Below are 22,363 nucleotides of genomic sequence, written 5' to 3' on the forward strand. Positions count from 1 at the left end.
TGACAGTTGTCACCCAGAAGGAGAGGTTAAGAGGTTTTAGTAGCTAATGTGCAGATATAGATGGATTTGGATAGGTGTAGAGGAAAACTCACCTTGTGCCTCTTCTGCTGGAAATTAGGCCAAATATCCACATAGCTACATACCCAGGCATTGCTGATGTTTTGATCAAGATTTGCACTATATTTGTGTTATTTCTTAAAGCTTTCTCAGAGACGTGGGATTACAGGATCCTATTGGCACCCTGGAATAGAATTTGACAACGAGACTTCAATTCCACTTCAGATCGGATAGATGCAGGCAGGGTTCACACTGCTTGCTGCCATGAGGCCAAAGGGATTATTCCCAATCTACAAAACCAACAAGAGTTTGAGTCAGTGGTAGGGAAAGCTGGAGGCTTCACCAAAGTGATGGGAATAAGTTGAGCGCTGTCAGTGGAAAGCAGTGGCTGTCCTGGAGAAGGGTTGAAATACATCAGTAGCTACCCTGGCAGAGAAAGCCCTGTGTTTTCACATGCTGATAGTGATTGCCTGTCCTGTTCCATCCACTTACTGGTAAGATTAGGAGTTTGGAAGGTTGTGAAACCACGGTCTGGGGTTGCTGAGGGCCTCCTGGTGTCCTTCAGCATCACAGTTTGGGATAGCCTTGGGTTTTAGGGACGAGTGTGTGTCTTCTAACAGCTATAAGTGTCTCTCCAGAGGTTTCAAAGGAGTGGGCTCTTTACTTCCAGTGCAGCATTTGCTTGTTTTTAGGGCATGTTTTTCCCCAAGGAAAGAAGAGTAGCAATCCCATGATCAAAGAAACAAAGCAAATTGCTGCGGAATTTCTGCTTGACAGTATTTGAATATAAAAAGAAGCAGTATATAATTTTAGTATATAATTTATAAATGAGTCATGTGTGCCTCAGCTCTGGCCTCCTGGAACAGTGTCAGAGCAGTGTCAGGTTCAGCAGCCTGGGTAGCAGGGAGTGGCCTGTGTCAGCCCATCACCTGGGATGTGGTGCTGTACAGGGAGAGCAGAGCAATGAGGCTGCTCCCTCCACATCCCTGGCTATGGTGAGCCCCTCTGCTGCTGCAACACTGGCTTGGATAGGTGAGCTGCATGAAGGGGAAGGATCAAGTGACTTGGGGAGGAAAAAATCACCTCCTGATGCTTGTGGTAAGTAATAAAGCCAGGTTTTCCATGGTGGCTGGTTCATTTGCTGGCAGTGCTGTGTGCCCTACTCCTCCAGCTCCCAGTGCTGCAGCATACCCTGCTTGGCCAGTATCACTGGGCAGACCATGCCCAGCACAGCAATGTGGTTAGCCAGATAACAAGGGCATTAACCCTGTTTTTCTGCCCGTATTCTAAAAGGAACAGCCCCATTCCTGCAATTGTACCTGCAAACCTTGTGTCTAACTCATCTCACTTGGCTACTGCATTGCTGCTGAGCCTGGCTGCAGCAGGTGCAGTGGGGTAAACCCCTCCCTCCATGCAGTTATTTGAGCTCTTGTGGGGCAGTGCTGTGCTCAGAGAGGCTTTAGTAGGATAAGAACAATTAGGGCTGGTTTTCTGAAAGTAGTAGGGTTGTGCTTAAAAATGCCTGTTGGGCTTGGAAGGGCTGCATGTGTTTCCCTGGCAGCCTCTCCTTTAGTTTCCAGTGGGGATGTGCTCTGCCACTGCAGCATCCCAACTTCAGAGGAGGCAGATGGAAACAGTGAGTGCTCAGGGTGACTTTAAGGCAGCATTATTAATGTCACAACCCCAAAAAAGAGTCTGAGTAGTGTATTGCTGGGTAGATGTATAGTGTAGCTGGACATTTCGTTTGGTGTCTCACAGACAGCATAGCTGGAGCAGGCAGGTTTTGTAGTGGTCACCTGTCCCCCTTGATGTTTCCTCTAGTGCCAGTAGCTCTCTGGATGGACACACTGGCATGGGACATCCTCACCATGAGCCTAGAAATTGTGCTTGTAGTGATGCACCACTTTGGGGGGCTTTTAAAAGTTCAGCTTTAGAGGAGATGGGAAAGTAAGTGCAGAATTGCTTCAAACAGCTTAAAAATGTGGGATGTATGGCGGAAGGGACATATGCACTGCAGCTGTTTGTGACCTGATCTGATCCTGATCACCCACGTGTCCTACTGAAGCAGGTAAGGAGCAACATCAAGGGGATGGATAGCTTCCGTGATTCCCATTTTGGTGTCATCCAAGGCTCTGGAAGCTCAGCAGTGGCTGGATCTCTGTAAAGCTAAGAGCTTAAGCAGCAGCAAAACTGGGAGGTAGGCAGGGTCCAGACATGCATGTCCTACTCCAAAAGCAAGGGCCCAGCAGTTTGCCTCAGGATTGGGACTGTAAATTTGGCACTCTGTGAACAGTACCAAAGTCAGCCCCTCAGCTCTTTGGCTGGTCCCTGCAGACTGTCCCATAGATAGCATCTTACAGCATCTGCACTTCTGCGGGGCAGAAATCAAAGCTGTGTGCACCTGCTTGCAAACATCCAGGTACCGTCGAAACACTGTGAGCGGCCTCAGCATTGAAATGGCAAATCTGCTCGAGAAGATGGCCTTTAATCACAGCAAAAGCTTTTCTTCTGTGTAGGTGGTGACTGGAGTGCAGGTGCAGGGGGAGGACTGGAGATGCATCGGTTGGTTTCTCAATCTGCTTGGTGCAGGGGGTGGTGAGGTGTGCTCTGGGGACAGCTGGGTGACAAGCGATCTGGGACGTGCCATTCAAGGGCTGATTATTATGACTTTGTGAGGATTTTTAACGTATCTCTCTTTACTCCAAGCATCTTCTAGCAGTGACATGTGTCAGAGAGGACAGACAGACAGGTGGTGGGATGCTGCCCCAGAAAAGCCCACGGGGAACCCGCAGCAAACCCCGCTGGCCGCACAGCCAGCTGCTGCCCCACGCGTTGCCTCAGCAGGCAGATGTTGGCGTTGCTCAATGCCAGCAGGACCCAAGTGTCTGTTTATTAACGGATAAGATGGTTGGGCTGGCACACGGCTCCCGAGCTGGCCTGTGCAACTCCTGTGGTTTCCAACCGTACTTATCAAGGGAGGGGGCAGCCTGCCCAGCCAGGGTGTTTCCTCTAATCAGTGTTTTCACATGCCAATGGCAGGCAGATGTGCAGGGGGCAAAGGCTCGGCCATCGCTCAACAGCTGCTCAGGGAAAGGAGTCACCTAAGGCAAGGCTGGGGAGATGGGAAGAAACATGTTTCTCAGAGCAAGTAAATATTCCCCAATGCAGGGTGACACAGGGGGAATTCACAGACACACCCATGGCCGTGAATTTTCATCGTCCCATCTAGAAGGAACCAACTCTTTGCAGTATTGCCTAGCAATAAGTTCAGTTCTAGAAACCCTTCTCAAAGTCCCCTTAGAGGCTTCTGCTATTGTCTGCCCTGTGTCCCCGAGCTGCCGCGGGCAGCGCGCGAGAGTGTTGCAGGCTCAATTTAACGGCATCTCCCCTGCTTATCAGACTATATAATAAACATGGCTTTTAGGGTGGACTTTTTGGGGAGGGGTGCGAGGCAGGCGGTGAATGGAGAGGCCAGACACCATTGTCTGGCAAGAATGTGAGTCGCCCTGGGCTCGCCTTCCAAATTGTCCCAGCATCAATCCCCCCTCCTTTGGGGGATTTCCTTCTCCAGCCAGGGTTTTGTTTCGGAACAAGCGTTGGTCAAACAAGCTTTTGTTTGCGGTCAGTTGCTTGGCACACATACACCACTTCTGGTGGGGGACAATGAGGAAGCTGTTTCGGGGGCAGCTGCGGTGGGACTGAAAGGGAATACTGATGGAAAAAAGGGTGCAGGGAGGAAATAGCTGGGTGGAAATTAATTGGGAGATCTTATGAAGTCTGGGTGCTCTGCAGTAGGGTCGGGAGAGAGGCAGGGAGTCCTTCAATCTTGCTGCCTAATGCTGCTCGTCATCTCGTGCTGGTTTATGTGACTTCTTCCTCCCAGGATACCCCATCTCAGAGCAGAAAGTTGGACAAAATATTTGTGACTATGCATCTAAAAAGCTTTCTTTCAGGAGGAAGTAAACTTATTTACAGCAATAATGGAGTTTAAAGGAATTGTATAAGTGAGACCGACTTCTTTGTCAGCAAAAATTGCAGCAAAACTGCTCATAGATGACATTACCTAAATGACATTACGTACGTATGTCCTTTCTTTCACATTTCCTGTAATCCTGTTATGGCATTGTCCCATTACCTCAGGCACTGTCATCTTTAAATGCTGTCAGATCTTAACTGGATGGCCAAGGACATCAGAAAAGGATCGAGGTGAAGCTGATGGCAATTTCAGACCTGTTGTATATATGGCCATCGCCCAGCCTGCCCCCGGATGGGGTGTTTTCTGATAATATGTTCAGGTAAAGTGATGACTCAAGGACTTGTACATCTTCTGAGGAGCTGCTGCCCATCCCCACCACATCCAGCCCCCTTTTTCAGGAAGTGCAGGATGTCAGGCACAGACAGAGTGTTGGAGGTGCTGGAGGCGGCAAGTACGAACCGCGTGCTTGTTGGAAAGGTTGCCATCCCCAGGAAAATGAGGACCCAGAGGTCAGTGGATGGAATGAGCAACTCTTCTACTCCCTGTACAGCCTTAATGGCATGAATGACCATTGCAAAGCACATGGAGTTCTTCAGACTTAAGTGCAACATCTTGGTGTTAATACTTTTAATATTACTGTGTTACTGCTAAAAAATTACATGATGGCAATTTCTTTTACTCCAACCACGAATGGGCCTCTGTGGCTTTTCAAAAGTGCTCCGAGACGTGGCAGCAAATAGGAGGATTGTTACTTCTGCTGCTCACCTGCTGAAATATTCAGCGCCCTAAAGCCCGAAGAGTGGGGAGTGTTGGCATGGAGGCAGTGCCTGTTTAAACTGGCAGCCCCTCTCACCAGGTTATAATAGTGATGGTGATAGCTGCCAGCTCCAGGGGCAGGAACTGTCATTTTGTTATCTCTGGGTGCAGTGCTGTGCTCTTGAGGGGTTCTGGTCCCCCGTGGTCGCTGCTGGACCTGGCTGCAGTGCAAACAGTAGCAGCCCTGAACCTGAAGTGCTCGCTGCAGACAAAAGTCTGTGGTCAGGCATGCATGGATGGATCTGGTTGTCCATCTTTGGCCCTGTGAGCTGGTTTTCACAAAAAGCAGGGCTTCTCTGTGTGCTGGCAGCAAGGGAAGTGATGCCAGTATGTGGCTCCCAGATGGGTTGTCCTGGCTGTGTGGATGGATGTAGAGGTGCTGCTGGCAGGTCCCAGTGTCCTCCTGTTCACTTGAATGTACGACAGCACGTGTGGGCTGCCTGTGGTAGCATCAGCAGATGGGTGATGGAGATCCCACCCTCCTTGTGAAGAGTCAGAAGAGGAAGACTCACGGATGAAGAGCAGGAGAGTGGCTCATTCAGCCACATTCATTTGGCCCAGCACAAGGGTTAGACATCACCAAGGCTTCGTTTAGTTCAAGGGATGCTAGAGACCATGGCCTGGGTGCACAAATTTTTCCGCTGAAAAATAACAGTGGAACAGCCCCTGGTAAGGAAGGATATTATGATATGTAGACCATGTAGCCTGCATGGGAGGTTGTTTGCTTGATCAGGTGAGCGTAAGGGGTTTTTCTAAAAGGCTGTTCTTAGTGTCTAAGTGCTGGCAGTTACAACGTTTTATTGCATTTTCCTGTAAGAAAATACTTATATTGCTGAAAACTAGGGTTCTCTACAATCTGTTTCGTATGCTTAAAATCTCTGGCTTTCATTTAGTTCTTTACCAACAGTGACAACTTAATACATCCTCCAAGGCCAGTCCTGAGGTCTCCGCTAGTCTGAGGCTGTGAGTGGGCAAAAATGTCCATGCCAGGACTTCCCTCATGAGCGCAACATCTCTGCCTCCTTCTCCTGCAGGATATGCTGGAGCCATCTCATCTCTCCATGCCTCCCACGGCCCCGAGAAGGCTCTCCCTGGAAAGGTCTCAATCCAGTGCTTCATAACGGGACATGGTCTGTGAATTGTTGCCCATCTGGCTACTAAACTGATGGCTTTTTGGATGCTGGAGGATAATTTTTCTCTCATTTCCAAATCTCTTAATAACTGAAGATTTGGGTGTAAAAACACTAACTGCACACAATTCACTGGGGTTTTTTTCAGTCACAACTTGGATTTTTTTCCCCCCTATGGGCACAGGAACCATTTATAGCCAAGGTGGGCCAAGTTTGCAACTTATTAATCTCTCCCTTGCATGGGGGTTGAAAAGAGACACTATCCCTTTATCAAATGCCAGGCTAGCACAAAAGCCTATGCAAAATCATCATCAAATCCTATTAGAGGTGGAAAATATCTCTTAGATCATCTCATTCATTTCCCTGCCAATGCTAGACAGTTCCTGAGAGTTAATTTTCTAGCGTCTGCCGCCAACTCCCTGTGTGACTACAGGTCTGTCATTTTGCCTTTGCTTTGTCACTGTAACTTGTACGCATTTCTATGCATTTCCAAACAAGTCTTGTTTTGTTCAGTCATTGCCTGTGTTGCTATTTGCCCTGCATTAGGTGTTGTCAGTGGTTTCCATTCTGGAGAGCATCACCAGATCTTGCATGTGGCTGGGAAGTGCATCTCCATGGAATGGGGCATGCTGGGTGCTAAGGGAAGCTCAGGATGTGCAGTCCCCTGGGCAGGGGTGCCATCCTCTGCAGCCACAGGCATTGGGGAAATGAAATCTCAAAAGGAGGCTTCTCTCCTGCAGTTGTGGATGTGAGTCCAATGCAAGCAGATAGTCCCCCATAAAGCAATTCCCATCTCCCAAACCCTGCTGGTGCCACTTTTGATAAACTCCCACCCTGAAGTTCTGGACTGGCTGTGACATCCACTCGGCGGGGAGGAAAAATAATAATAATTCAACAGTGGAGCTATTTATAGCATTAAGCAGATGCAGATTTCACCAGGGTTTTTTTTCAGTGAAGGAAATGACATCTAGGAGCAGGGTAACCTTACTTGTAACTTCCCGGTAGCGCCAGCAGCCGTGACTGAATTCCCCGGCATTGCAAGGGTCTGGGCAGCCCTGCCAGCACCGGAAAGGTCAGTTCAGCAACTGTCACCCGGAAAGCATCAAAAGCACGAGCTGTCGATAGCGACCTGCATTTGCAGAAAATCTGAGGGCTTTCTAATTAAGTGAGTATCTCTAAATTAGAGCGAAGCCACTCGACAAGCCCCCTCGTACGCCTTAAGTGTCAGGGCTCAGCTGATCGCCACATCTAACAAGCGGCTGATTTTTAACAGTAGCTCTGAGACTCAATCAGCTCCTAATGGCTCCGTTTCAAAACGTTTCAGTGCATTTTTCATCTCTTACTCTGGAATTTTTGCTCTTTGTTCCCTGCTCAAATATTCTGGTGCTCTTCCTTAATTTCAGGCTTTTGCCTTGCGACAGCTCCTCTACCCTAACTAGGCAGCTCATTGCCTGCCTTTCCCCACGTGCGATTCTCTTCTGTGGCCACTCGCTCTGCTTTCTAATCAGTAAGTTTCAGAAATTCCCCCTCTCTCCCCCCCTTGATGTATAGGTAGTGCTGCAGGGTCTGGAATTCCATAATTAGAAGGAAACCCATGTTTAAGCAGGCCCGGTGTAATAGCAGCTGAAAAGTGGTTTTATTTCAACTTTAAGATAGGGAGCCAGTTTGGAAATGCACCTATTTTTGACTTTCCCCTTGCTGCTGTTCTGTGGTGCCATAGCTTTGAGTGGTGGTGCTCCTGATTTACACCATGGACAATGAGACTGAACCCTCCTTTCAGTTGCATTCACAGCAGAGTTAGGTTATGCACATTTAAACTGAGGGCTTCGAGCTGCTGGGAAAACTAGTGGGGGATATTTTCTGACACATAACTCCTGCCGCCGGTAATGAGACCCGTTGATGCATCCTTGGGAAGGCAGCAGGATAAACTCGCACCTAAACAGTGATTGGGAACAGATAAATTCCATTCAGGAAGGTAGAGAGTTAATCAGCAACTCTTAAAGACTCCTCTGCATGTGTTTATGTTCCAACAGCTTATCCATATCTTGGCAATTATTCATGAGAAATAGAATATAAATCCCACAGCCTAATTTTTCTTTGAAAAAATTTCCTCAGGTAATCAAATCCTGAAGTGCATCTTCTATTCCAGTGATTTTATCAGTAAATCAAATTTTTATCATTTATCAGCAAAAGTTAGATTTAAGCATCTTCACTTTAATGTTTGAAAGATGAACATTTGTTTCAGCGGGTACTGTGCCAATCAATAATCTTCTAGCTTGACTCAGCTATCAATTATTGCTGCAATTATTTGTCTAGTTGGATATTTAAAATGTCATCAGAAAGAGATGATTACATATTCCAGAAAGCAAGGCACTGTATAATCAGATGAACTGAATTCAGTTAAATGTAGTGTGGTACTAACCTGTCCTTCAAAGCTGAATTCTGCAGCCATGACTGAAACAACAGCTTTCTGCATTATTGTAAGGAAACGGATCTTAACCTTGGAATGGTGCGTGTTATTGGGGTCGGGTAATACTCGGCGAGAGGAGACCTTGCAAGCCTGGAAATTGAATCAGCTGTACTGACATAAAAGAGGGAGGTGGGGTTTTTTTTTTTTTTTTGGTTTTTTTTTTTTGGATTTTTTTGGTAGTTTGTGGGGTTTTTTTTGTTGTTTTTTTTGTTTTTTTTTTTTTTTTTGTTTTTTTTTTTTTTGGATTTTTTTGGTAGTTTGTGGGGTTTTTTTTGTTGTTTTTTTGTTTTGTTTTTTTTTTTTTTTTTTGGATTTTTTTGGTAGTTTGTGGGGTTTTTTTTTGTTGTTTTTTGTTTTGTTTTTTTTTTTTTTTTTTTTGATTTTTTTGGTAGTTTGTGGGGTTTTTTTTTGTTGTTTTTTGTTTTTTTTTTTTTTTTTTTTTTTTTTTTGTTTTGGTTTTTTTTTTTTTGTGTTTTTTTTTTTTTTTCCCCTGGAAGGGGGAGGGCTGGTTTTGTTGGATTTCATCTGCAAATCTATAAATAAGGAAATCCACTTTTTATCTGCCTTTCTGGGAGTTTCAGCTCCTGAGCTCAGAGTGCCAAATTTCTGTATGCCCTTTTTGCATTCCTTGACTTCATGTATGTGTGGTAAATACTCTCTGTGGCCGGAGAATACAATAAAGCTATAGCAATTCTTGCAAGTCTTACATCCTTCCAAACTCCAGATATTCTGAGTATTATATCATTTTCAACTTCAAGGATATCTCAGCGATGGAGAGGAGACAGGATACATCAGAGAAGACCAGACAACTTTACGACACATTTTGGTCCTATTTGCAAAGCAAAGAGGGAAAAAATATATATATAATTTATCAATTCTACTAATACTTAATTTTGAAGTTATGAAACTAAACATTGTAGGATCTGGTTCAGCACTTGCTGTGCTTGCAACTCCGTGGTGACATTGAACTTGCTCAGGGACAGAATAAACCTTTGCCTTCCTGGCAGATGATTTGCAGGTGGAGGTGTCGTTTGGGAGGACCTGCAGTTCCCCTACCCACTTTGTCAGGATGGTTTGCTGCTGGCTAAATATAGTTCATTTGAAAGTGAGAGGAAAGTGAGCCAAAGGAGAAGGCTGGGAAAGAGGAGAGTCTGAAGAGGATCTGTTTTAGAAAGGAGATAGTGGAATAAGGTTTCCAAGGAGGTCCTAAGCCATTGACTTGGCTGAGGACTGGGATTTTCCACCAACACCCTTTCCGAGGCATGGGTGGGAGCTGGGTGCCATGGGCTGGGGAAGGGGACATTGCTGGTGTCTGGCTGATGAGAAGGGCCAGGAGAGGCCCTCAGGGACCACCATATCTCTTCAAGGTGAGGGTTTATATACTACATGAGGCTTTACAGAGCCAGGTGCATCAGATAGAGACACGAAGATGGGAAAAACCAGCAAAAATAAAGCAAGGCCATGGGTTCGATGAGGGGACTTGATGGCCCAGCCATGCTCTGGCAGCAGTGTCCCTGCTGGTGAGCAGCAGTGGGAAGGTGCCAGCCCCAGTTTCTCCCTGAGATGGGGCTCAGCCGTTTGGAAGCACACTTCATCTCTGCAGGAATGCCCCGTGCGGCAGAGCCACCGCAGCCTCCAGCAAGGTCCTGCAGCACTAATCAGGTCAGCAGGCATTAGCGCTCTTCCCGGGAAAGCAGCGTCCTGGCGTTGGTCTGGGAGTCTCTGTGTGTAAGAGATACTGAGTGCACAATGTGCATTGCAGGGCAACATCCACCACTCACCCTGGCCTGTGCTGGGTGCTGGCTGCACAACTGAGCGGTGCCAAAACCACAATACAGACAGGGAGAAGCACTCCCTGCCCTACACCAAGAGGGGTGACCTGAGATGTTGTGCTAGAGCATCTCCTTCCCCTCCTTTGCAAGAAACTTTTTGAAGTGTGCTCTGCCTTTCCTTTGGATGCTGCTGGCCAGGGAGAAAACAGTAGAAAGGGGAACAATTCATTGTGTAGGTGTGAGTGGATGGAACGATTTGGAAGCTCTTTGTAGCTGTATAATTACAACACTGCATTTAAAAAGTGAATTATTGACTTGATTGTCCCCAGCAGCCACTGGGTAAATGCATAATTACGGACTGTTGGAGCCAGGTACTGTTTGCTAGATAATCAGGTGAGGCTTTGATGCCCTTTTTGTGGCAGGGCTTAGACGAGGCTTAGTCCTTTGTGGGTCTAGTTGGACCTTCCAGCAGGGGACGCACCTGGTGCCAGGTAAGTCCAGAGGAGCTCATTTAGCAGGTGTCACTCAAGTGATGCCACTCCTGTTTAAATCTTTTACAATCCCTATGCCTGTGCTTGGGCAGTCAGGGACAGGCATGTGGGGAATATTGTGCATCACAGAAACACAGGATGGTTTGGGTTGAAGGGACCTTAAAGACTATCCAGTTCCAACCCCTCTGCCATGGGCAGAATCACTTTCCACTAGAGCAGGTTGCTCAATGCCCATCTAACCAGGCCTTGAACACTGCCAGGAATGGCATCTAGGATGTTGGTTACTTCACTAAGGATGTTTTTAGAGATGTGTGATGGTATCGGTGGAGAGTTCCTCCTGCTGGCTGAAAACACTTCACCCTTTAGGTCCCAGCACTGGTGTTTGTAGTTACTGGAGGTTCACATGGTGCTGAGGTCTGCATTGCCTCTCTTTCTCCACCCCATAGCATTGTTGTATAGGGTGCATGTGTGCATGTGACCAGGTCATCTTTGCTTGAGGGCTTTCTTCTAAAACTCAAAGCTGAATTTCAAGCACAGCATTGTTTTCCCATGACAGGTTTCTTCTGTTCCTCGCTAATCAAGGCATGACAGATTTCCACCCCCCCTTAGGTTTTAAAAAAGCACAAAATCAGTCACAGGCTGATACCTTACTTGCCAAGTTGGAGCTTGAAGCAGGTTTTCTCGGTGGCCAAATCGTCATTGCCTTGAAAATGGTGACAGACGCTGAAGTCAGACCATGGGACCCCAGCACCCCATTGAGGCTCTGACAAACCATGTGTTTTGTTGCTTGTTGCTAATGAACAACATTTTTTGGGGTGGGAATCTAAGTGTGTGGACTTTGGTTCTGGTAAGAAGAATGAGTAATGTTGATGCTACAACCAAATTGGTTACCCATGAAATACCCATTTCTTCTCCAGGCAGGAACTGGTCTCCCTGGTCCCACTCCTTCCCACCCGCTCTTTCCTCAGGCCCAAAAAACTTCTGCTATGTGGAAACTTGAGCACTGCTGTAAAACCCAAAGAAAGTCTGGCTTTGAGAGAAAATGGGGAATTCTTGGAGTTCCTAACTCCAGTCTAAATCTTTGACTGGCAAAGCAATGCCAGCTGCTGTTTTATTATTGCTGGGGCTTGGGTTTCTTTTTGAAGTTTGAGGAGTCATGGCATTAATGTTTTGGCCTGGTTCTTCCTTAAAGAGGGTTTTCAAAAGGAGGTGTAATGAAAACATGGTGTTACTCATACTTGGGTTTTCCCAGTTTTATTAATATGATTTCAGAAAGTCTGAATTTGCAGGCAGAATAATTATTTTCAAGAATATAAATATCAATATTCATATATCAGTCTCAGTATTGAATATAAATTTCAGGAATACCTTTTATCAATGAATTACCATAAAGAAAATCTGGTAGAGATGGCATATGGGGCACTGAGAGTCCTGCAAAGCAAAATTTCTTCTGAATTTTTGACTTTTTCATGACTAAGATGGTGCCAAGCCTCTCCACCAGGCCTTTGCATAAACAGCGTGGACTCGCTTTGTAGAATTTCATTTGCAAAGGCAGAATAGCCATGATATTTCCTGTTTTACAAGCAATACTACATCACTTCCTTCAGATTTTTGGGGATATTTTCCTTTTTCAGTGTTTCTGAATCTGGTTCCTCTCATGATAAAGAGAAAAGGTTAGAGAGGAAGTAGTACCCTGTTGTACACAAATGCAGCTACTGCTGTTATTTAGTATTATTCCAATTATTATAAGAGCACCAGTGACAGTGCTGATGCTCCCAGTGCCAACAGCTACTTAGGACTGGTTAATGACGGACCAGGTTAATCACACACCTTTTGCAATCCAGAGGATCAGGAAGAAGAATTAGTGCAAGAAGGAAAAAAATACATTTGGACAGTTACAGTTTTCCCTTGTGAACTGATGCTACCAGGAAAAGGTGGGTCACACCAAAGCAGCCTTCCTTCTACTGAGGAAGAAGTGGCTGCTGCAGGAATAGAGCAGGACTCGCTTATCTCCCACCCCACGACACTTCCTGTCTCCCAACTGTTTCACCTCACTAGTTTGCAGTTGAAAGGCATTTCAACAGTGTGGATTTCCAAAAGAGAGAGAGAGAGGAGGAAAAAAAAATTAAAAAAAGAAATATTTGACAAGCCAGATGGAGAACTGAATCAAGTACAAGTGGTAACAATTAATTCAATTTTTTTTCCTTCCCCCCTTTAAATACCATAACAACTCCAAATTTATCAGTCCAAAAATCAAGCAGTCAGTTGACATTAAAGCTGAATAAAGAAGTTCCTGGGTTTGGCTCAGGCTGTTCCTCCCACACTTGTTTGGTGACAAGTAGAAGAGAGGGGCGTGCTTTAACTTCTGTCCTTGCTGTTTGGTAGGGGAAGGTGTTTATGTGCCCTATAGATGCAGGTAGCCTTGGCTTTGCTTACATGTGCAGGTGTCTTGGGAAGGTGAGGGAGAACACAGGAGCAAAGCCACCAGGGCTTGTGGTGCTGGTCTGTGGAGGGATGCTGTGGAGAGCAAGGGCTGGGCTGTCCAGGCAGCGAGGGCCACATCCAGGTCTGCTTGGAGATTTCTCTGGCACGGGGAGAGGAAGCAAATCTGCAGCTGTGAATGAAATCCTTGCGTACACCATTGGCACTTGTGCACCCACTGCTTAAAGTTTTTTTGGGAAAACACTGGGAAAACTGGGGTGCCTCTAATGCTCTGTGTTTGTGTGCAGCTCCCTGGGGTAAACACACCTTGTGTTTAATATCCTGCTCCTTAAGCAGGGGCTTCTTTCCCAAACAGCATCCTGTGCCATTGGCCTGGTTAGGTGCACCCAGAGGATGCTGCGTGTGCTGTGTCCAGCAAGCAGCTTTCCTGGATCCAGCCCTGACTTTTGAGAAACTAAGGAAGTTCTTCCAAAGCACACTGGCACATGCATGCAGATTATTCCATTACTCACTTGGCAATGCCTGAACTTGCATGCCTAGCTTCAGAAAGGCTTTTAAATTTTTTTTTTTTTTTCCCCTCCCAGCAGTGGCATCTAGCTGACAGCTTCTCCTCCCAGCTGGTCTTCTCCCCGGCATCTTGTCTGGCTTTGCTGCTGGTGGCTGTGGAGATGGCTGTGGTTCTTGCTCTGAGCCAGTTCTATTGTGCCTGGAGGTGCTGGCTTGCTCCAGCTCGGACTCTCGGAGCACGCCGGGTGTATCTGTGAGCACAGTACAGAAGCACCAGCTTTTCCTTAATATAAAAAAAGCCCCTTAATGCTGAAAGCAGCCATCTCTTCATATTTTACTGAGTAATTGTGCCAACTGCCCTTAAAGGCACTCAAATGCCAATATCCATCCCACTCATTTGTTAACATTTCGTGGATCAGAAGCTAAATCTGTCACTCGTGTGTCACTGGTTAAGTCACTTCTGGGGGCATGGCAGGCAAGAGCTGTTCTGCTGCTTTTTTTTTTTTTTTTTTAAAGCAGGAGCCAATAACTTGAGAAACACTGGACATTTGTGCTGTAGTGAAATGCTGTGCTTCATCACTTGTCTTTTGCCATCCAGGATGTAGAGAAGGAATAAAAATGTAATGGTGGTTGATGCTTCACTGAGTGAGGCCAGTCAGGTGTCATCTTGGCCCCAGGTTTGTATTTGGGTCATGGTATCACCGTGTAATTCTCCTACAGGGGTAATTTCCAAAGTAGGAAAAAAATGAGCAGTAAAATTGACTGGGAGTAAAAATGTACACACAAAAATGTGAATGGTAATTGGAAGCTATTTGTAAAGAGTTGATGAGCTGTCCAGGAAGGAGAGGGCAACTTTGGCCCCAGTCCAAAACCCACTTCACTCGCTTCAGTGGTGAGATGAGAACAGCAATTAGATATTAGAAAAATCAATATACAACAATTAAAAAAAATGGAAAATGGATAGGAATCAATCACAGTGAGAAACCATGGCGGGTAGAGAATGGGTCAGGAGAGCTGGAGATGCTGAGGAAAACTTGTGCCTGGCACCAGTGGGGAGAGGAGGAGAGAGAGAGATTCTCAGGATTGTGGAGAAGAAGGAAGGGTTAAATGGGAGAAGCAGTAAGGTAGAAATTTTTGATAAATATTTCTGCTGTAGACCTGGAGAGCAGCCGTGTTATGTTTCTGTATCATAGGGTGGGTGATGATGTTTTTTTCTCGCTCATTGGTAGCCAGGGAGGATACGAGCAGAGAGAAAAAAATATTTCTCCTTCAATGGAGAGAAATATTTTTAAATAAAAAGGCCCTGAAAAGTTGCACCCAAGGAGCCCTGAAGAGTTAGCATGTGATGCTGGTTTTAAGGAAGCTTATAAACTGGGAAAATGCTGTCAAGAGCTGGTCAGGGTAACATGGGAGAGTTGGCAACACTTTGCTTATCTCTTCTGGGCAAAATAACTGAAGAACCAACATAAGATTCAATTGATAAAGAATTAAAGGATAGAACTATAATTCGTGCTGCTCAGCCTAGATTTATGGAATATGGATCTTGTCAAATAAACCCAATTTCATTCTTCTAGATGACAACTTTGGTTGATAAATGTAGATGAAATAGACTGCACAGCACTGTGACATTGAGTATGGGAAGATGGAGCACTGGGTGGTACTGCTGGCACAGGTGATGCAGAGCTGGCCAACAGATTAGGGGATGTGGGGCTATAGCTGGAGAGCTCAGCAGGTGCTGGTGGAGGCCTCAGTGGTGCTTAGAGCTTTGCTGGGGATTTGGAAATGAATATGCAGTTCTGGTTGATTGGCATTGTGCATAAAGCAAAAGCAGGTGCAGAGCAAGAGGGGCAGGTTAATGGGCTGGTCTGGAAAGGAAGGACGTGTTGAGAAGACATCTGGTCCAACTTCATGTGGCCCTTGGCTGGAAGGGTGGAATCTGGGCCGTGCTTGCAGAGTTGGGTGCAGTACCCTGGAAGGTATCAGCCGTGTGGGAAGCTGAGAGGAAAATCAGGTCCTTCCCAGCATGATGCCAGGATGAGAAGGGCTAGGCTGGTCCTTGGGTAGTGGAGGGGTGGCCTCAGGACAGAAGAATAACTGGATTTTGAAGTGTGCCTCAATTTCATGAAGAACACCTTGGTGTGTGTGAGGAGCCCATTGTGTACCAAGAGCTTTTCAGTGTTTCAAGCACAAAAAACCTCAAAATATAAAGAGAACAGGTACAGGTTAGAGCTAGAGACATTCAGGTGGATCCCAATACCTGTCTGTGAGTGTGGTTAGCTTTGGGAACTGACTGTGGTGGCAAGCAGCGGGTGCTCTCCCTGTCCCCTGAGCTGGTTTGAATAGATTTCACTAGGATTTTGTGCTCTGCCCTATGCTTTGCGGGGCTGGAGGGGGTCGTACTTTACTGAAAGACATTGTGTTGGTCACAGAGTGACTTTTACTGCAGGGAGGGTCAGAGGGTGAGAACTGCGGGTCCCTTTCAGCCTCAAATTCCTGAATTTAGAAGTAGCCAAGGATGTGAGCTCCAGCCCCAGGATGTGAGCTCCAGCCACACTACTGGTGGCCCAGGGCTGGTTCAGCAGTAACTCCTGACTCTTGGAAATCAGCTGGAAGTCCCAGTGGCATCACAATGGATGACAAGCCCCATCAGATTGTCCTGGTGGATGGTGAGGCACAAAAAACCCTATGGGACCTTCTCCAGCTCTGTCCTTGGCCAGCACCAGCTTCTGCATCTCCCTGCTGTGAGACCCACCTCGCTTGCCCATGGTCATGCCCAGATGTGTTAACTGGGAAAGCTGTGTGAACACTGGACCTGGCCCACACAGTAAGGAGACATCAGTGGATATGGCCTTTGTGTCTGACTCTTGAGGAGAACCAAATGGTGTCCCAAAAAGCCCATGGTGGTGATGGGATGGGAGCAAGGGAGGGCAAGTCCCTTTCAAACCCAGGGATTGCTGCAGCAGTCTAAGGGCCCATCTTGTTGCTGTGGATTAGTGCCATGATTTTTGCAGTTTGGCAAGGCTGCATCAGACTGGAACGTATCTCTAGGTGGTGATATGGTCAGTCAATAGCCTTCATAATTAATCAAGCACTAATAGACAAATTAGAAATCATGTCTCTTCAGAGCAGGAGGTGGAGACAAATGACTGGTGGATTTAACTATTTCGCTCCGTTGTTTTTTTCCCTGGTTTTACATTGCTCCCTTGAAAATGGTGGGTTGTTTAGGGAAGTTTTGTACATAAACATGATTTTAATTGTAAATTATTATCTTGATTACCAAACATGGACAGTGAATTGAAAACTTGTTTTTCAGGCAAGCACATGAAGAATAATCTTACATTTTACACTCCACTAAGTCAATGTAGCCCTAATTTTGCCACGCAGGAAATCAATTCCAGTCTTTATAACAGTTGAAGATTTTATGAACAAAGTAATTTTGCAAATTATGGCAAGTAACACATTTATTGATGACTGTAGCGTAGGAATTTAGAATTTGTGAGCACTGTAATATAATAAGGCTGCACTGGCAGGAGCTGAGTGAAATACAGATTATACGGTGAAACTGTAATGCATCATTTGCTATTAGTGGACTGGTAATAATTACCAGTTTCAAAGCAGCTTTTTCCATGTAATCTTTAGTCTCAGTCGTAACAGCCCTTCTCATTGACATTATGATTACACGAGCTGCCCTTATGATCTAGAATATCTAGTTGATGGGAATACTAAAATGTGGTAGCAAACGCTCTATGTTGTAGCCTCATTATAAGATAAAATGCTATTTTCTCTGACCTGATCTATAAGGTAGTGTTTCGTTGTTGGCTCCTACCGTGGTGTTGAAAATGTCCATTTCAATATGATGATGAAGCAAGATTTTTTTTTTTTCCCCCCAAGCTCACAAATGAGCATAGGAATGTGAAAGTCCAATTGAATTTCACTCTAATTTCAGCAGATTTAAGTATTTATCTGTGCTGAAATGTCTGGCACATACTAAACACAACAGTGCATTTTATTCCAACGCAGGCTTCAGAGTGAAACATTAAATATTATTCCAAGGGCTTTTAAAGTTATTAAAGTGTTAAATGGCTACTGTAGATGATTGAGGTGCTTTGCTTGCCTGATTCAGCTTCTCAGGCCAAACATAGAATAGTAGCAGAGCTGGGAGGCAGGGAGGGAAGCTGGGATGGAGCAGTACAGCTAGTGCTGGATCTCAGGATCACAGAATGGTTTGGGTTGAAAGGGACTTTAAAGATGCCTGGTTCTGTCCTGTATCCCGAGATCACTGCGGAGGAAAATGCCCACTTTTCCTCCCCTTGTCCCCGTGAGATGGGAAAAAAGATGGGTGCAGATAAAGTGATGTTCCCTTTCCTAATTTGTCTTATTTGTTCTTTTTTTTTTAATCTTCTGTTTCTTTGTATTAGGCAAATAGGGGAAACCTAACGAGGGCAACTTTCAGTGCAGCCTGTTTATCCAAGAGAGATGCCTAAGGAACAGATTCCTTGAGATGTAAATGTTGAGTCAGGGCAGGAATATGTGGTGAAGGCCGGTACCACCCCAAGTGCTGATGCCCTTGGAAGGCTCCTGGTTTATCTCTCAGCTAACCTCAACGTTATTTTTATTTGTTAAAATATCACTAAACAGCAGCTCTGTGAGAACTGCTGAACAAGGCTGGAAATGAATTTATATCCTTCTTTTAGCTCCAGCTTTGGTTTACCAGCATTTAGCAAAAAGCATCTATATGGGGGTGGAAGTGAATTATTCGCAAAATCCCAGTAATCAATAAAGGCACCCTCACATTCACCATATCTCACACCACTCTTCCCTTGCAGGCAGCCCTCAAAAAGTTATTCATCCCACTTGTTTTGCCATATATTAGAATGGGCTGCTTTCTGCTGTCATTATTAGCTGGCTTTTTGTTTAGATATTTATTAGTTGGTTGCTCTTTTATAATGTCCGTGTTATCTCCAAAAATAAATTATCATGAAATAGAGTTAGCTCACTACTTGCCAAAGTGGCATTTACCATCCTCAGCCTCTTTTCAGCGCGAGAGAAATAATGCGGCTCTGGTAGGGCACTCGGCCAGGCCTCCTGGCTGGCCTCCAGCTCTTTCCCTGGTGGAACTGCTGCTCTCTCTGTCTTCCCCTTTTCCCTGTCCCGTGCTCAATTTCCTCCCCCCCCCCCCCCCCCCCCCCATTCCCTTTTTATTTTTATTTCTTTCCTTTCCCCAGAGGTAAATCTCTGCTAAGGAGCAGAAGTTGATTCTTAATTTTGTACACATTGTTAGTCTCAAAATAAGGAGGAGACTTAAAATGTGTTGATGCCCAGCTTGCTGGCAGTTGTGATGCTTTGAACTGATCTGTGTGGAGTGCTTTTCAGAAAGGGATTTCTTTATTTTGTATTTATTTATCTATTTATATATTTATTTACATATTTATTTACGAATACTCTAAATGCATGCAGCCTCTTGTGGCATAAAGTCAGCTGAGTTGGAGCTGGCATTGATTGACTTTAACATCTCTTGCTTTTCTTGGCCTGTTTTATTCTATGGTTACCCAACATGGTTCAGATTTGAACTCAGAGCTGGGCATGGTGGGAGAAGGTGGATGTGCTTGGTGTAGGTTTGGATCTCCCCGTTGTGCCCCTCACCTCTTCCCATTCATGTCCCCTGCCTGTCCCTCAGCTGGGATGTTCCTTGCCCAGCTCCCAGCTGAGTGTCCCAGAGGAGAAGAGGAGGTTAGGCGGGGAGGTGAGTGCTCGCCCGCTGCTAGACGGCCAGAGATTGACGCTGCTTGTTGTGTTATTTTGCAGGTAAAGATGAGCCCAGCAGCTACACGTGTACGACTTGTAAACAGCCTTTCAACAGCGCCTGGTTCCTCTTGCAGCACGCACAGAACACACACGGCTTACGGATCTACCTAGAAAGCGAGCACGGCAGCCCCCTGACGCCACGGGTTGGTATCCCAACAGGACTAGGTGCAGAGTGCCCTTCCCAGCCACCTCTCCATGGGATTCACATTGCAGACAATAACCCTTTTAACCTGCTCAGAATACCCGGCTCGGTCTCGAGGGAGGCATCGGGGCTGGGAGAAGGGCGTTTCCCACCCACGCCGCCCCTCTTTAGCCCTCCCCCGAGGCACCATTTGGATCCGCATCGCATTGAGCGCCTGGGTGCGGAAGAAATGGCTCTGGCCACCCATCACCCTAGTGCCTTTGACAGGGTGCTGCGACTGAACCCCATGGCGATGGAGCCCCCCGCTATGGATTTCTCCCGGAGGCTGCGGGAGCTGGCCGGCAACACCTCCAGCCCACCCTTATCCCCAAGCCGGCCCAGCCCTATGCAAAGGTTGCTGCAGCCCTTCCAGCCTGGCAGCAAGCCCCCATTCTTGGCCACGCCACCCCTCCCTCCTCTGCAATCTGCTCCTCCTCCCTCCCAGCCCCCCATGAAGTCCAAGTCCTGCGAGTTCTGTGGGAAGACCTTCAAGTTTCAGAGCAACCTGGTGGTCCACCGCCGGAGCCACACGGGGGAGAAGCCCTACAAGTGCAACCTCTGCGACCACGCCTGTACACAGGCCAGCAAGCTGAAGCGCCACATGAAGACCCACATGCACAAGTCCTCCCCCATGACAGTGAAGTCAGACGATGGGCTCTCCACCGCCAGCTCCCCTGAGCCGGGCACCAGCGACCTGGTGGGCAGCGCCAGCAGCGCCCTCAAGTCCGTGGTGGCCAAGTTCAAGAGCGAGAATGACCCCAACATGATCCCTGAGAATGGGGATGAGGAAGAGGAGGAGGAGGAGGAGGAAGAGGAGGAGGAGGAGGAGGAAGAGGAGGAGGACTTGAACGAGAGCGACAGGCCGGACTATGGCTTCGGGATGAGCCTTGAGGCGGCCCGTCACCACGAGAACAACTCGCGGGCTGGCGAGGAGGGCCGGGCGATGCCAGATGTCATGCAGGGCATGGTCTTGAGCTCCATGCAGCACTTCAGTGAGGCCTTCCACCAGGTCCTGGGGGAAAAACACAAGCGGGGCCACCTCCCCGAGCCCGAGGTGCACAGGGACACTTGCGACGAAGACTCAGTGGCCGGTGAGTCCGACCGTATCGACGAGGGGGCCGTCAACGGCCGGGGCTGCTCCCCGGGGGAGTCTGCCTCAGGAGGCCTGTCCAAAAAGCTGCTGCTGGGTAGCCCCAGCTCCCTGAGCCCCTTCTCCAAACGCATCAAGCTGGAGAAGGAGTTCGACCTGCCGGCCGCCGCCATGCCCAACACCGAGAACGTTTACTCCCAGTGGCTGGCGGGCTATGCCGCCTCCCGGCAGCTGAAGGACCCCTTCCTCAGCTTCGGCGACTCCCGACAATCGCCCTTTGCCTCCTCCTCTGAGCACTCCTCGGAGAACGGCAGCCTGCGCTTCTCCACGCCGCCGGGCGAGCTGGACGGAGGGATCTCAGGCCGCAGCGGCACGGGAAGCGGAGGGAGCACCCCCCATATTAGTGGCCCGGGCCCTGGCAGGCCCAGCTCAAAAGAGGGCAGACGCAGCGACACTTGTGAGTACTGTGGGAAGGTCTTCAAGAACTGTAGTAATCTCACCGTCCACAGACGGAGCCACACGGGCGAGAGGCCGTATAAGTGTGAGCTTTGCAACTACGCCTGCGCCCAGAGTAGCAAGCTCACCCGGCACATGAAAACACACGGGCAGGTGGGAAAGGACGTTTACAAATGCGAGATTTGTAAGATGCCTTTTAGCGTGTACAGTACCCTGGAGAAACACATGAAAAAATGGCACAGTGATCGAGTCTTGAATAACGAGATAAAAACTGAATAGAGGTATATTCGTAAACCCCCCCCTACCCCCCCCCCCCACCCCCCCATCCACACTGCCCACCCCCCCACCCTGCATCCCCGTAGAGATTTTCTAGTCCCTTGTGATGGAAGTCATGGAAGCTAAGGATATTTGAAAAGTGCTTGTCACCAGCACACCCTGTTTATTTTCTTTTTGTTCTCACCGTTTGAATGCATGATCTGTATCGGGGCAATACTATTGCATTTTACGCAAACTTTGAGCCTTTCTCTTGTGCAATAATTTACATGTTGTGTATGTTGGGTTTTTTTTTGGGTTGTTTTTTTTTTTTTTGTTTTTGTTGATTTTATTTTTTTTATTTCTTTTTTTTTTTTTAATTTTTGGATTAGACAGCATGTATGGTATGTTATGGCTGTTTTTAAATTGTCCCTGATTAGTTGCTGAGCAAACACGTCGCTGTTTCCAGTTCCATTCGGGAAAAAAAAAAAAAGGAAAAGAAAAAAAAAAAGAGGAGAGGAGGAGGAGGAAAAAAAAAAAGAAAAGTGAAACAAAACCAAACCCGAGAGCAAACAAAACCGACATGCTGCATACATCCTGTAATACATATCATGTACAGTTTTGTTTTGTGACGTGCAAAGGAAAACTCGCTGTGGGTGACCCTCTGCGGACAGGACTGATAGCACTGAAGAAGGATTGTGTTAGCCTAGATCGCTGTCTTAAACCAATAAAACCATGATTGGAGACAGAGTTCCCATTGGGAACACTAAAAAAGGCCTTTAATTGGGAATAACCAACCGCCACCAGTCAGGAGGAGGTAGATTTCTCTTAGCATTTGATTTCAAACACACCCACCCACACACACAAATCATTATTATTAGTAATAATAATAATAATAATAATAATAATAATAATAGT

General features: G+C 46.8%; 1 protein-coding gene across 6 annotated transcripts in view; it reads left to right on the forward strand.

Annotated features, from left to right (window-relative positions):
- BCL11A (BCL11 transcription factor A) overlaps nt 1-22,363 on the forward strand; it is a 71,306-nt gene that overhangs the window by 41,988 nt on the left and 6,955 nt on the right. For 2 of the 6 annotated variants that reach the window (XM_053938975.1, XM_053938976.1), the window contains exon 3: nt 19,467-21,194. In XM_053938975.1, coding sequence (XP_053794950.1) covers nt 19,467-21,194 — 1,728 coding nt within the window. Of the gene's footprint in view, nt 1-19,466; nt 21,475-21,587; nt 21,756-22,363 lie in introns of those variants that run through there. The other 4 variants (XM_053938978.1, XM_053938979.1, XM_053938977.1 and 1 more) reach the window with 4 other exon arrangements.

The sequence above is a fragment of the Vidua chalybeata genome, chromosome 3 (genome assembly GCF_026979565.1).
Source record: "Vidua chalybeata isolate OUT-0048 chromosome 3, bVidCha1 merged haplotype, whole genome shotgun sequence".
NCBI lineage: Eukaryota > Metazoa > Chordata > Aves > Passeriformes > Viduidae > Vidua > Vidua chalybeata.